The following is a 13,889-nucleotide window of genomic DNA, read 5'->3' as shown; positions in this document are numbered from 1 at the left end:
TAGTGTTGAATCTGAGGAAATAAATTGAAATATGTAAGAAATCTGGAATTTTCCGCAACAAGTATTATTAGATTTTGTTCCCCGGAAAGCACGGCCATGGAATGACAAAAAAGACAAGTCTTCATCTCCTCCCTTGAACAAAAGACCCTTTGTCCAGTTAAACCACTCATCATCCGACACGTGTCATCACTCGCACGTGACCTCCTCCCCCATCGCACGTGCTTCTCTTGTATATATGGGTCACCCTCGCTCGGTCTCTCTCGTTCATCTTACTTTCAAACTCTGAGACCCCCCCAAAACGCGTGACGAAAACGTGAAACGCTGAAACCGAGTCTTAGATCTCTCTCTCACTACCACCGTCAAACATGGTTCAGCCGGCGAACACCGTTGGAATCCCGGTGAACCCGACACCGGCGCTGAAGGATCAGCTCGATATCGTCATCCCCACGATCCGAAACCTCGATTTCCTCGAGATGTGGAGGCCCTTTTTCCAGCCCTACCATCTGATCATTGTCCAGGACGGAGATCCGTCGAAGAAGATCAATGTTCCCGAAGGGTTCGATTACGAGCTCTACAACAGGAACGATATCAACCGGATCCTGGGTCCCAAAGCCAATTGCATTTCGTTCAAGGACTCCGCTTGTCGATGCTTCGGTTACATGGTGTCCAAGAAGAAGTACATCTTCACCATTGACGACGATTGCTTCGTAAGTTTCTGAATTTTGATTTTTCTTTTCTGGGTTTTTTGTTTCCCTGCTTGATCTGCATCTGGGCTCGTGACCTTTGTTAATTCAAGTCCTAGATCTGTTTTTGGGTTCTGTCTTATTGTCTGATTGGATCTTTGTTTTTGAAAAATGATAGCTTTTATGCGAGGTCAACTGGCCGGATCTATGAATTTGACAGATCTTGAAGTTTGGTGATGAAATTCAATTCCACTAAGCTAGGTCAAGTTGGGACACATTGTTTTGAGTTAGATCTAATCTTTCTTATCGTCAATGCGTCTTGATCTGTACACAGATTGGGTGGAATTCTCAGAATGCCTTATCAATTGATAAGGAATTTACTTTGTAACTGATCATGCTCTCTAAATCTGGACCCTCTAGATTCTCAGAGCGTATAGCATTTTGATTGAGGACACTGGTTAAGAGCTGATGTCCGTGTCATGGTAGTTAACTTCACAATGTGCTCGCATGTCATTGTCCAACAGATTTGTTTATCATTATGGAAATAAAATTCTTTAACTTTTGTTTTTCTTTGTTGCCTGTGGGGCTAGCCTGCCCTAGGAAGAGCTTTAGCATACAACGGTGGATGTTTTCTTGTATCACAAGGGTTCAACCTGAGAATGATTATAGATTAAGTACCATGGTAGATGATCTGCAAGCTGTTGGTGCTGCTTCCATAAATTAAGCCATTTATCAATCATTTGCTGTGTCTCCATGAACGATATCTGCATTGTGGTAGTTAGAACCTAAGATATGTATTATGTATTTTCCTTAACCAGTTTGGGGCATTTGAGATCTTCTGGATATTGATCACTGGAACTTCTGGTGTTTTTTCTTATCTGTATTTTCTTTCGTGTATAGGTTGCCCAGGACCCATCTGGCAAAGCAATTAATGCACTGGAGCAACACATCAAGAACATCCTCTCTCCATCATCTCCCTTTTTCTTCAACACCCTGTACGATGCTTACCGTGAGGGTGCTGATTTCGTCCGTGGATACCCTTTCAGTCTCCGTGAGGGCGTTCCTACTGCTGTTTCCCATGGTCTCTGGCTCAACATCCCTGATTATGATGCCCCGACCCAACTCGTGAAGCCTATGGAGAGGAACACCAGGTAATAACCGGTTCTTCACCAATCTTTGCGCATGTTAATTGTCTTTTCTGAGAGTTGTCAGCATGTTTTGCTAATGTGTTCATCACACGGTTAGGTATGTGGATGCTGTCTTGACCATCCCCAAGGGAACCCTCTTCCCGATGTGCGGTATGAACTTGTGTTTCGACCGTGAGCTGATCGGTCCAGCCATGTACTTTGGTCTCATGGGTGATGGCCAGCCTATTGGACGCTACGACGATATGTGGGCTGGGTGGTGTGTCAAGGTACATATCTTCCTTCATTCTATACTTCTTTTTCAAATATATCTGTTCTTAATCTCCATATCCTTACAATGGGTGGATCCATAGGTCATATGTGACCACCTAGGCTTGGGAGTGAAGACGGGCCTGCCCTACATCTACCACAGCAAGGCAAGCAATCCCTTTGTGAACCTGAAGAAGGAATACAAGGGCATTTTCTGGCAGGAAGAGATCATCCCTTTCTTCCAGAACGTGAAGCTTCCGAAAGAGTGCACCACCGTTCAGCAATGCTACATCGAGCTCTCCAAGTTGGTGAAGGAGAAGCTAAGCACCATAGACCCCTACTTCGACAAGCTGTCAGAGGCCATGGTCACTTGGATCGAAGCTTGGGACGAGCTTAACCCAGCGGCTAATTCAGCATCTAACGGCAAAGCTTGAGCAGCCAACCACCACAGTTTTGGTTATTTAGCTCAAAAAAAATATCTATCATATCAGTCGTATGGAAGTTTTATTACTATTTTGCGTAGCTGTTTCTGTACTTGCTGACATTTGTTCGTTTTCTTCATTTGCGTCTATTTACACAGCGATTGTTGTACTATTTATCGTTAAACTTCCTTAGAGCATTTTTGCTTCAATAATATATGCATGCCTGATACAGTACGAGGAACCGATGCCATGGACGTGTTCCTGGTTCTGGTTCGGAACAGCTGAACGCATTTTGACTTTTTGATCATTTGGTCCGAATCAAATATTTAACATTAAGTGAACGTAAAAGGTTCTCATCTTCCAAAGAGAAAATACCGGCTTTGATTCTCGCTTGGATCTACATACGAATCCTTCAATACAGAGATGCATGCATCTAAACACGAAAGTTGCTCCAAATTTTTTGCTCACATGTTCCCAATCGTCGTCACGAATGGGACCAGCCGTTTGTAGTCCCTTCTCCCCAATGCACAATTTTCGAGCACACGTCCGAGGATTACCCGCGTGTTCTGCAGAGCCACCTCTCTCGGTACCATCATCCCCATCTCCGTTGCCAGGCCGCCACCTTGCTGTGGTGGAGCCATCATGGCGTACTGAAGCGGCCCGCTTCTCGCCTTGAATGACGCTTGAGGCACGAGCGTTTTCTCCTCAGTCCCGTTTTCTGAAACGATGGCTGAATCTTGAGGATGGGTCCCGCAAGGCAATGGGCTGCAGCTCTGAAGAAGGGCTTCTAGAACGCTCAGTGCTTCCCAACACAGAGTGCTTTCCACCAGCTGTGACACTATCGTGTACATGTGTTGTGGGCTCTGAGAAGCATCCATGGGAGTGTGCTGAAGCAATGCCTTAAGCATTAGCAATATCACTCTTTGGTACTCCACCGGTCCTTTCTCTAGCAACCTTAATAAGTGCCCAAAAGCTAGAGCTGAATGTTTAGGGAACCATTTGTTGCACAGCAGAGGAGATACACAAGATAGGAGATTATCAACTCTTTTGATCTCTCCCCTGGAATAAGCAACAAAAACTGTAGCCAATTCATCGAGTGATTTTGCCCGGCACCAGGCAGCGATGTTGGACCCGACAGAACATGCTTTTTGGTACTGTTGCTGAAGTGGTGAAGCGGGTCCCGGGACTTGGTCGTGGCTGAGCTGCAGGCAAAGCCATGGAAGTAGACCTGTGATGTGCATTAGGAGCCTCGTTTCAGCATCACCGAAAATGGAGTCACAGGAAGGCACTGTGATCCTCGATAAGACCTCGATGGAGACATCATGGCTAACAGTTGACATCAGTCCTTTAAGCACCAGAGGCTGTATACCTTCAAACTTGGGCAGTGTTCCGCTAGAGGGTGGCATCTCGAACCCTCTAGATTCCGTCCTCTGGAAGTCACCCAGATCATTCCTCGTGTTGTTGGCTTCACCCCGAGGCATACTTGACAAGAGTACATTTTCAGTTGTCTTGTCACGGAATGAGAGACGATCGATAATACGGGAGAACAGCTCCAGAACCTGGCAGTAGACATGGACAAAGTCTGTGTGCATCATGGCAACACAGCCCCAGAAAAGTTGTGGGTAGAGTATGACCTTCTCTGGCTCCATGTTCTCTACCATGACCTGTAACGTCAGCAAGATTTCCATGATGAAACCCAAAACCGGAGGTATTGGATTGCTAAGACATCGATGGAGACAGCGTAGAAGTAAGACACAAGCATCACTAGTAACACATGGTCGTAATGCACGGTATATCTGGTGAGACCGGCAGGCTAGATGTCTCGAAGTGCACTCCATTGCCCATTTGAGGGCCTCAGTTCCCCAAGTTTCTCGAAGATCTCCCTGGAAGAATATAGCATCGACCATACTCTGAACAAGCGCGGACAGAAGCCCTGCACTTGGAAGATCTGTTCTCACAACAGTCGAATCTTCATTCTCCCACATCATGCTCCCACGTTTTGATTGCACGTACTTGATCAAACTGACAACCTGTTGTTTGTTCTCTCTGTCACTGTTTTCCACCTCGTACAGTTCCAAATGTCGACCAGCAAGCGAGTACAGTAGATTCACAAGCAAGTGTTGGCAATGTTCGAGCACGATGTCTTCAGAACTATCCATTGAAACAAAGGTGACATGAAAAAGCAAAGGCAGATGCTCCCGGAAATCTTCATCATTCTCATATGCGATTTCGGCGAGCAGAATCAAAGCTATATCTGCGTGAGTGAGGGAGTGTTGTTGATGCCCTTGCAAAGCTGACTGGAGTTCTTTCGCATTAACACCGTGAATTCCAACCCCGGAATGCAAAACTTCTTCACCAGAATTCGGTGTATCGATGAGGTAATCTCCACTATCTCGTGATACATGACGACTCCTCAAACTTCCTGTAGAACTCCTAACTCCCATTAACGGTCCTGATGCATTTACCAGTGCAGGCAAGAGCTGACCAGAACGACCTGCAGCTACAGGAACGATGTTCAACTCAGGAGGCATCGGACTTAAGGGCCCAGAAGCACTTCGCCCAGTCACACCTGCTGTTCTCCAACTTAGGCTCCCACTTGCATTCCTAAGGGGGCCATCGAGGGAACCTCGAACAAGCAGTGGCGACATGTGTGGCTGTGTATCTGCAGCAGAAGCAACTTGTGGTGCTACAGCATGTCCCTGAGAGAATTCCAGCACATAATTTCCATTGGAATCGCCCCTGGAGGCACCAAAGCCAATTGGTTCGATACTGTCTTCCAACATCCGCTGGGATAATTGGTAAACCAGGTGATCGATAGTTCGTTGAGGACATATCCGAGCAAGATACAAACTCACACGTTTAGCAACTGAGAAATATGTAGCAAATGCACCAGTGATTTCGGCAGATGCATTTGAATCAGAGTCCTCAATACCTTTTGTGATTAGAAAATCCAATACAGGGCTGATGTTTCTTGGCTTGCTTGCAATTGTGCTCCAAAGCTTCTCGATTTCATCCGGGAACTGATCCCCATGTCTCCAAGTAACATAGTAAAGACTTTTTAGTAATCTCTCACTCCAACCCGAATCCTTGAGTTTCCAGAAATTAAGATTCTCGATCCATGGAGCCATACAGGTCAAGACCTGATGCTGAGCAATTATATCAACAGCATCAAGCTGCCTCTGCATGATTTCTTCGCAAAGAAGCTGACTTAGCTCAGGATGATCCTTGGCGAGTTTGCAGGAGAGCTTGTACTGGAATTGTTGGTAGGAATCAGGCAAGTTACCTACAACAGCTGCTCTATAGCTTCCTGAATTTTCCATTCCATCCTCTGCCCATTCACGCACAGAAAGCGTCTCGAGCATTTGAAGGGCATCATCACGGATTTGCCTAGATGGATCCACAACCTTGTAGAGAATAAGACTCAGTAGCCTCTGGATTTCACATTTTGGAATTTCATGCCGCATGTAAACCTCAGCCAACACACTGAAGTAACCATCAGCTATAGCCGCATCGGAGTAGTAACACTGGGAAAAACAGACATAATTAGGTCATGTGGTTAAAAGAAGACGATTTTGAAAAAGATGCAGCCACATGAATGATAGAAACAAAGACAACATCTATAGTTGAAGAAATTTCTCGAGTTTCTATTGTCTACATGCAGTCCAGTAATGTCTATACCAACCTTCTATGCCTACCAGGAGCCATGCATGAACAAACATCTATGAGCAAATACCAACATTATCTGAGGTGCAAAACTTATGGTGGGTGTTTTAATAATTGTTCCGTGTGAGTAATCAGAGAGGATCCTCACCTGATCAATGCAAGCAGGAAAGAGATCCAAGTTCGTAAGTAGAAGATTCTTTAAAGCCAACTTAGCCAAAGCAACACGTTGATGGCCACCTCTATGCCTATCACGGCCAGTTGCTCCTCGTCCACCTTCTCCTGCATACTTGGAGTAAGATGGGGTTCTTGGATCAGCAGGAGAGTAACCAAAAGGAACCCTGGGAGCAGGCTCTATAAACAAACTATTTATCCAAGATATCACACGGCCGCTCATTTTTCTTGCATTGTCATCAAAACATGGTCCATATAGAAGGGAAGCCATTGCATTCAACGAGGCCCACTGAATGGCCTCAATCTGTTCATTCAATTCCTTGTCAAATGAGATTTTATCTATAGAATCTTTTGACCGGTTGTGCTGCGAAGTCTTGTATCTTTCGACTTCTCTCCGATAGTCACTCACGCCATCCTGTCCCCAAGTACTGCCCGTATCGTCAGACCAGGAAAGAAGCAGATCAAATAGACGTTTCCTAGTTCTGACATCAAATTTCTCTGACTTTGATTCGATGAATTCAGGGGCCAGGAACCTTAAAACAGATGCAAGTGAATAGCGCAGAGGTTGCATGTCCTGAAAGTTTTCAGGTGGGGCCATCGAGATCTGTTTTGTTGTATCTTCAATGAACCTCAGATAGTGGAGGCGGAACACTGGCTTACGAGCAAGCATTCCGGGCCAGACATTCTCAGCCACGGTACGGTATATATTAGCAAAGTGGACTCGGAGTTCCTCTCTGCGACCTCCTTTCTGGATCTGCAATTCATATCACCAGCAATAAATATTCAATATCAAGTTCCAATAACTTCTTTTCAAAGCAAAAAATAAAAGCGAAAGGATGAAATTAGCCCTATTTGTTCAGACATTTCCTTTTAACTAGCAACTATTTTCAGATACGAGAAAGTGTTTCTCTCTAGCCCTTTTAAGTGATAAGAAGCCCCCGCATAAATTTGTTGACCCAGTTAGTTGTGAAGCATAGATCACTTATGCATGATACAAGATTTCCAGGATATGCATAATAACAAACAATTAAAGTTTTCTGCAATTTGCTTCAAGTGAATACCTTCCACTTTGGCTTTGCCTCTGTTTCTGATGAAACCTCATCCATGAAAGATGCAAGCTCGCTAAACATGATTTCACATGCTTCCAAATGCGAATGCCCAAGGGCCATTGTTGCAGCGTACTACATAAGGTAGAAACATCAGGTAAGAAGAAGAGCTTCAAATAATTATCTAGGAAAATGTTATTTGAACAAGTTAAAACCTAATCAAGAGAAAACAAGAGAATCGTATGATATTATCAAACACATTGAACTTGATCAACAAAACATACTTAGAAGTTGGTGCAACAAGGCCAACAAAATAACAGGTAAAAACTTACATTGTGTGCTTCTGACCCAAATCTAAGATAAGGGAAAATGAGGTGGTACATATCCCTGGTCGCCGCTATACTACCAGCATCTTTACCATCTGGTGGACAAGAACATACAAACATTGCATACAGAAGCCATTGATCCAGTTTGTTGTCCATATCTTGTGACTGGTTAGCCTTTCCACCTAATTCAGCCGGTGTGATATGGACAAGACGTTGCATTATTTCAGACCTGGGTAAGGAAAGGAGAACTTTACTTTTTTTGTTCATGTTAACTAGAACTAGCAAAAGAGGAAATTCATTAACATAGAACAAATAGTTAAAAGTAGGAGTGCATTTTTCTGGGCCTGGTGAACAATAGACTATCTTTCATAGTCCTCATGAAATTTTACATAACTTGAATGCTTTCCCATGTACTTTAACAGCGTTGATGGTCTATCGAAAGAGAAATAAAACATAACAACAAAGACTCGACTACTCGAGCAAATACGTAGAAAAAAAACCCATGTAACTAAGAAATATACTTACTTTGCGTCTTGAACAGAACGTGGACAGAGTTCAGCAGCATACTTGACAAGCTCACTAAGACACCGGGCCCACCTGTTCTTATCAGGGCTCTCAAAGATTATGGATTGAAGAGTCACGTCAGGAGGAACGGCATCAGATTCTCGTCTTAAATCAAAAGGACGGCCAGAATCCCAGTAGCAACCTTGAACAATATCATCCTAGTATAAAGAAAGGAAGAAAAAAAAACTTTAGGATATGCAGAAAAATTTATATCCATAACAAGCTTAGAGGCTGAAAATATACAGCATCAGGTACAATCAGTTACACAGAGATGGTACTAACCCCATGTTCTTCTAAGACGTCAATTATATATATTGGTTCAGCTTCATATTTCATAACATGATCTGGGTGTTCTTGAATCATGATGTCCTGTATATCATTTCTCAAGGCACGTACACATCGCAATAATTCTAATGCAGTGTGCCGAATCTGACTATCAACTGAACTAAGAAAAATCAGGCCAACAGCATCGATATCTGCAGCACGAAACTCAATGGCATCTGCTGGTTGTTGGAAAGATAATTTTTTTAACCTATCAGTTCCTTGCCCTGTTTTCTTCCCCTCTTCAGCATCAGCCTCCTGTCTATCATCTATCAAACAAGCCCTCCAAAAACGCATGAGTTCCAACAGGCGCCCTAGTGATGTTTGAATCAGAAGAGGGAATTCATCAGGAAGCTTCAGGATGAAGTTCGCCATCCCCTTCATAACTGCAAAACGCCGATGAGGAAGGCATCTAACAACTCGGTTCAGTACCTGCACTGCTTCCTCTCGAACTCCTGGATCAATGCTAATACCATGCTGAGGTATTATTTCAGTGATCTTATCACTGCGGCCAACTTCTTCTATAAGATATGGTATGCATTTCAGGACCGACCGGAAGAGAGATCCTTGAGACTTTTCCTTATTCACGGCATCTGTATAAGCCTTTCAAAGTCAGCAATAAATATTTACTGGAGAAAAGTCATAACTAGATAAAAGCTTAAAACATAACAAACAACAATTGCATATTCCGGGACAAGAAAAGTTAAAAGATTCTTCGAGAGTACAGATCAATACCCACATAAAGACAACAAACAATATGTAATGTTTTCTTAACTTAAATTTTTGACACCTTAGAACCAAACATTTCAGATGAAGCTTATTGAATACTCAATTTACCTATTGTAGTCCTGGAAGATGTTAGAAGAGCTTGGCTATAGGTCCTGTGACAGGACTTTAAAATTGACTCAATTGCTGCTTTCACCTTGGGTATATAATGACCAATTCCATGACCTGTTTAGAAGAACATTAGGAAAAGATGAGTTTTGTTGTGAGAAAGCGGTATATAACGTTTAATGTATTCCAACAGGATATATAGGTTACCCTTGAAAATTTCCAAGCCAACATACTGGCTTGAAGGTGACATGACAATGGCAAGCAAAGCTCGGAGACCAATTATCTTTGCTTCACTCGGACTGTCTTGCTTCAACAACTCTAGTATCATGTGATTCATGGCAAAGTCGAGGTTATGCTCAGCTATGGTCACACAGAAATCAACAAGTTTATCCTGTTGGACATCCTGAGTAAGCATTCCTTTCCTCAGAACTGTTAGCAATTGTGATGTTACACTATCCAAGTAGTCCCATATACGATTTGGTGGCTGGCTAGCAGCATGCACGCTTAAATAAAACCTTAACACCCGGTGGAGACAATCAAGTGCCATGAAACGATGGTTCTTGTCCTGCAGATATAGTAGAAAGTGTAATAACAAGTGAAACCAAGTACAACATAATTAAAAGAATATAAATGAAAAAGAAGCTCTTACAGTATAATTAATAACTGAACATGCTGGGTAAGAGAGCATGACAATTGGCTCTACTTGCATTATTACTATGTTACATTCTGGATGTAAATGAACTTACTCTTAAAAGCTTGTATAAGTGCTCCATGTGAGAGCTTAGATTATGATGAAATATCAGTGGATCACCGAGACAGAGAAGAAGAGTCACAAGTGGATAGCCAACCTAATCAACCAATAATTTTGTGTCAGGAAACAAAATCACAACAAAAGCTGACTTAAGAACATTACAACAAATTAAATCCACTGAAAAGAAAGTTATTCAGAGGTGAAATTGCGAAGCATTTAAAACAGATAACTTATTAAAAGAATGAAATCAAGACAACGATATTGGATAGAAAATGTGAATGCAAGATCTGTAAGAAGTATGGAACTTCTAGACAAGCAAAACCTCTAATGGGTCACTCAGAAAGAGTGTAAGCAATCATACTGCTTAAAATGAAATTTCCAAGCCAAAACTGAAGCACAGAACTCAATCATTAAAAAGTAGGGAAGAAAGCTGATAAACAGATCGGTACACCTAAACTGGAAGAAAAACAAAAAAGAAAAAGAGGGAAAAGATTAAGCTAGTCAGAAGTATATTCAGGAAAGATGAAAATCAAGGAAATTTTGCCAATAGCAGATTGGTGCTGATGAAGGATAAAAACTCTAAAACGAATGGGCCCTCAATAAAGGAATCTACGTACACCAATGTGTTTGCTCTGTTTCTCCATCCAATGCACTAGCTGAACTCTAATGCGCCCAACAGCCTCATACCACAGTGTCAGTGCAGGTTCTGAAACTGAAGGAGGCCACTGGCTTTTACCACCATCGGCAAGTGGTGCCAGGATGTTAGAAAGCATATTGCACACCGCATGATGAAGCTCACTTTTCCGCTTATGCGGAGCACGGTTTAGGGGGTTTGCTTTTGCCACAAATGAGGCAGAAGCGTTAAGCCCACCCTCGGTCTTGACCTGGAATTAAACTCACTGTCATGTTCTTTTCCTGAATCCTGCACTCACTAAAATGTACGAGACATACCCCAAGCTTCAGGTATCGCATCCCATTAATGATACTGAGAGTTTCACTCCTTGCAACACTTGTGTCAATCCGACGAGTATTGAGTTCCATGAAAAAGCGCTCAGTGACAGAGCTGAACCTATTAGCAGAAAATCAAAGTAATAAATAAATTGGCGGACCTACATCACAGCTCGGGACACAGTTCTTAATTCTACAATTTTTCCATGCGACTTTAAAAGCACTAGTGAAGGAGAGATCTACTTTTGATTCACATATAGTTTCAGTATGTTTGAAGAATCCACTTCAACCAACTTTACAAAATGGAATACCTGATACGGGATAATGCACCCAGGAGTTGAGCAACCAAGTCAAGAAGGAGACCCCGCAAATCGACCAGTGAGGGATATTCCACTTGGCTAACAACCCTGTGATGAGGAGGCAATTCAAATATTTACCACTTGAAAATGGAGGTGCTCGAATAAAAAAATACTGAAAAAATATTAGCTAAATGCATAAATTCCAGTTGCTCTTGATTCTGAAAGCATTACCTGTCAGCATTAATAAGCCAATCAAAAACAAAATTCTCAAGTCCAGACCATAGCTTCTCTGCAATTCAACCAAAATGTTCCTTTAGCAATACAGTCTAACCATCCCTTTGTAAAGCAACCAAGTAAAGAGATAAACAAACCGGTAAGCCCCTCCTGTGGACAACACTCCACGAAACGAATGCAGGCTGAACAAAAAATACATTCCACAGCCAACTGTTTCCAGTTTGGTAAAGCCACGTATGAGAAAATAAAAACAATTACAAAAATTAAGTGACCTAGGAGACAGAATTATTATTTGAACAGATAAGCTAGACAACAGCAGTCCGCATGTTTGGGTCTAGCTCTCTAGGCAGATGGAGTTTTTAAAACCCAAGAAGTTAATTACATGAAGCGTATGTAAATACCTTCCTCTGGAAAGTTGATGCATCATTTGCACCTTTGGGAGATTCACTGCAAGGTAGGAGTCACAAGACAAACCAACACGACATAAATAATGGTTGACGTTAGTAATTTATTAAAGAATAAAATCTAGAGATGAGTACCTACGAGAACAACAAGCGATATATACACCAGAAATCATGATTATGCACTAAAGAATCCAAAATCAATGCTAGAACACCTGGAATCCAATATTCAAACAAAAACAACTAGAAAAGAAACCATCTAATGCGCCGCTCAACAAAAGCACTGCCTTCCTCTCTAGCGCACTGATTGAGACTAATGAGTAATGTCCTAAAACGTAACGGCATTTGCAAAGCACGCATTGTTTGGAGTGGGAATAGCTAAGACTCAAACTTTACCCACCTTTCCCTCCATCTAAGCAGAGCTTCCAGAAGCGGAACAGGGGTGTGACGAGCAATCATAGCCAAGGAATCCAACACCTGCTCATACGCCGGGTCTGATGGCCGAAGGTATTGTCCATCCTACAAACAGTGCATCCAGAAGAACCATATCACCGCAAAAGACAACGGTACAGCAAATATGAGAAAATACCCAGAAAAGGTTATACTTAAAAGTCTAAAACTTGCTGTGGAATAGAAGCATTGCTACAGGAGAATCACTCCAATCCTCCACCCAAGAGTACAACTACCATTCACCAAAATCTCAAATCCGCAGGACACAACACAAATCCCAAGACCAGGAACACTGCATAACTGCGAAAATGAACAACAAAAGGATCCGAAATGGGTAAGAGAAAGGGCAATGACTGAGACCTGAGCCTGAGCTGTCTCGATTCGACGCCTCGCAAGAGGCAGGAACCGCTGCAGCAGCGCCTCCACTATCAATTTTGCCGCGCTCCCGGCCTTCATCACGTTGGCCGGGAATGGATCCCCACTTCTCGAAATTGTCACTTCTTCGAAAGCAATTCAACAGATCATGAGCGCCACGAACACGACCCGATTTTCAATCTCATGAGTTTTGCCGGAGGTAATCAGCCCAAGTGTGTACGAACATCGAAAATTGGGAATATCATTCCAGGGTACGGGTGGATCCAGCTAGAATCTCCCGGAAAATCTCAGCTCTTCCTCTCTGAAACCTCTGCTCTCTGTTTTCTAATCAATTTACGAGATAAAAAAGAAAAAAGAAAATAATTACCGATAAAAATAAGCAAACAAAAATTACATTATTAAAATTTTAAAATTCAGTCAGACCGGAACAAACAATGTCAGATTTGACTGGACCGGGCTCAGTATTTTAGTGGTTTTAATGGGCTCGGCCCAAATAAGAAATGGCATCTATATGTGGGCTTTTTCTAGCCCAATTTCACTTAAATATAATGAGATTTTTTTTTTTTTTATCATTAGGTGAGGAGTCTCCGCACACCAAACAGACAGCGTATCTGTTTTTGTTGTGATGTGTAAGCAAAAGGGCTTGATGTTTGGACACATCTTTGAGGAATTTATGGAGCTCCATTATTTGAAAATTTAACAATTTTAAGACCTTTTTCATTTTTATTTTATTTCTTTGACCAATCCAGACAACATTTAGTGGAACCCAATCACAAATAAAATAAACACATAAAAAACAGACGAAATTACGAAATTTTCCTTTCATCCTCATTAAAATTTATACTTCTAAGTTCTAATGTTATTTTATTCATCTTATATATATATATATATATATAACAACCCAATCCATGTTACCAAATTCTCTCCTCAATTGGCCGAAATCGCCCCTCTAAAAGCTATCATAGGCCTATAAGCTCTAACCTAAATCTTTTTTTTTTTTTGGGTTA

The 13,889-nt window shown here is 42.2% G+C and overlaps 2 protein-coding genes across 2 annotated transcripts; one reads left to right on the top strand and one right to left on the bottom strand.

The window, feature by feature from the left end:
• Positions 1-365: 365 nt before the first annotated feature.
• Positions 366-2,736, top strand: LOC104820988 (UDP-arabinopyranose mutase 2-like). The gene is made up of 4 exons (XM_010551685.2): positions 366-707; positions 1,584-1,834; positions 1,929-2,097; positions 2,182-2,736. Exons 1-4 carry the CDS (start codon positions 366-368, stop codon positions 2,509-2,511), a joined length of 1,092 nt encoding a protein of 363 aa, XP_010549987.1. The 3' UTR covers positions 2,512-2,736.
• A 70-nt stretch (positions 2,737-2,806) lies between these two features.
• Positions 2,807-13,216, bottom strand: LOC104820987. The gene is made up of 17 exons (XM_010551684.1): positions 12,868-13,216; positions 12,458-12,576; positions 12,058-12,103; positions 11,794-11,866; positions 11,654-11,711; positions 11,435-11,530; positions 11,127-11,244; positions 10,793-11,059; positions 10,171-10,272; positions 9,632-9,989; positions 9,428-9,541; positions 8,552-9,183; positions 8,231-8,427; positions 7,712-7,934; positions 7,395-7,514; positions 6,311-7,087; positions 2,807-6,023 (listed from the first exon to the last, which is right to left on the bottom strand). Exons 1-17 carry the CDS (start codon positions 12,961-12,963, stop codon positions 2,964-2,966), a joined length of 6,456 nt encoding a protein of 2,151 aa, XP_010549986.1. The 5' UTR covers positions 12,964-13,216; the 3' UTR covers positions 2,807-2,963.
• Positions 13,217-13,889: the final 673 nt, after the last annotated feature.

Source organism: Tarenaya hassleriana, unplaced genomic scaffold, assembly GCF_000463585.1.
Source record: "Tarenaya hassleriana unplaced genomic scaffold, ASM46358v1 Cleome32, whole genome shotgun sequence".
Lineage (NCBI taxonomy): Eukaryota > Viridiplantae > Streptophyta > Magnoliopsida > Brassicales > Cleomaceae > Tarenaya > Tarenaya hassleriana.
The sequence above is the reverse complement of the archived record's forward strand: the minus strand, read 5'-3'. Positions and strand labels throughout refer to the sequence as shown.

Bases quoted from the DNA above. Each gene is read 5' to 3' on its own strand.
- LOC104820988 (XM_010551685.2), top strand. From the start codon at position 366: ATGGTTCAGCCGGCGAACACCGTTGGAATCCCGGTGAACCCGACACCG. The intron at 708-1,583 runs GTAAGTTTCTGA...TTTCGTGTATAG, and splicing joins CCATTGACGACGATTGCTTC to GTTGCCCAGGACCCATCTGG. The intron at 1,835-1,928 runs GTAATAACCGGT...TCACACGGTTAG, and splicing joins CCTATGGAGAGGAACACCAG to GTATGTGGATGCTGTCTTGA.
- LOC104820987 (XM_010551684.1), bottom strand. From the start codon at position 12,963: ATGAAGGCCGGGAGCGCGGCAAAATTGATAGTGGAGGCGCTGCTGCAG. The intron at 12,577-12,867 runs GTCTCAGTCATT...CACTGTTTGTAG, and splicing joins TCGAGACAGCTCAGGCTCAG to GATGGACAATACCTTCGGCC. The intron at 9,542-9,631 runs GTAACCTATATA...TCTTCTAAACAG, and splicing joins TGGCTTGGAAATTTTCAAGG to GTCATGGAATTGGTCATTAT.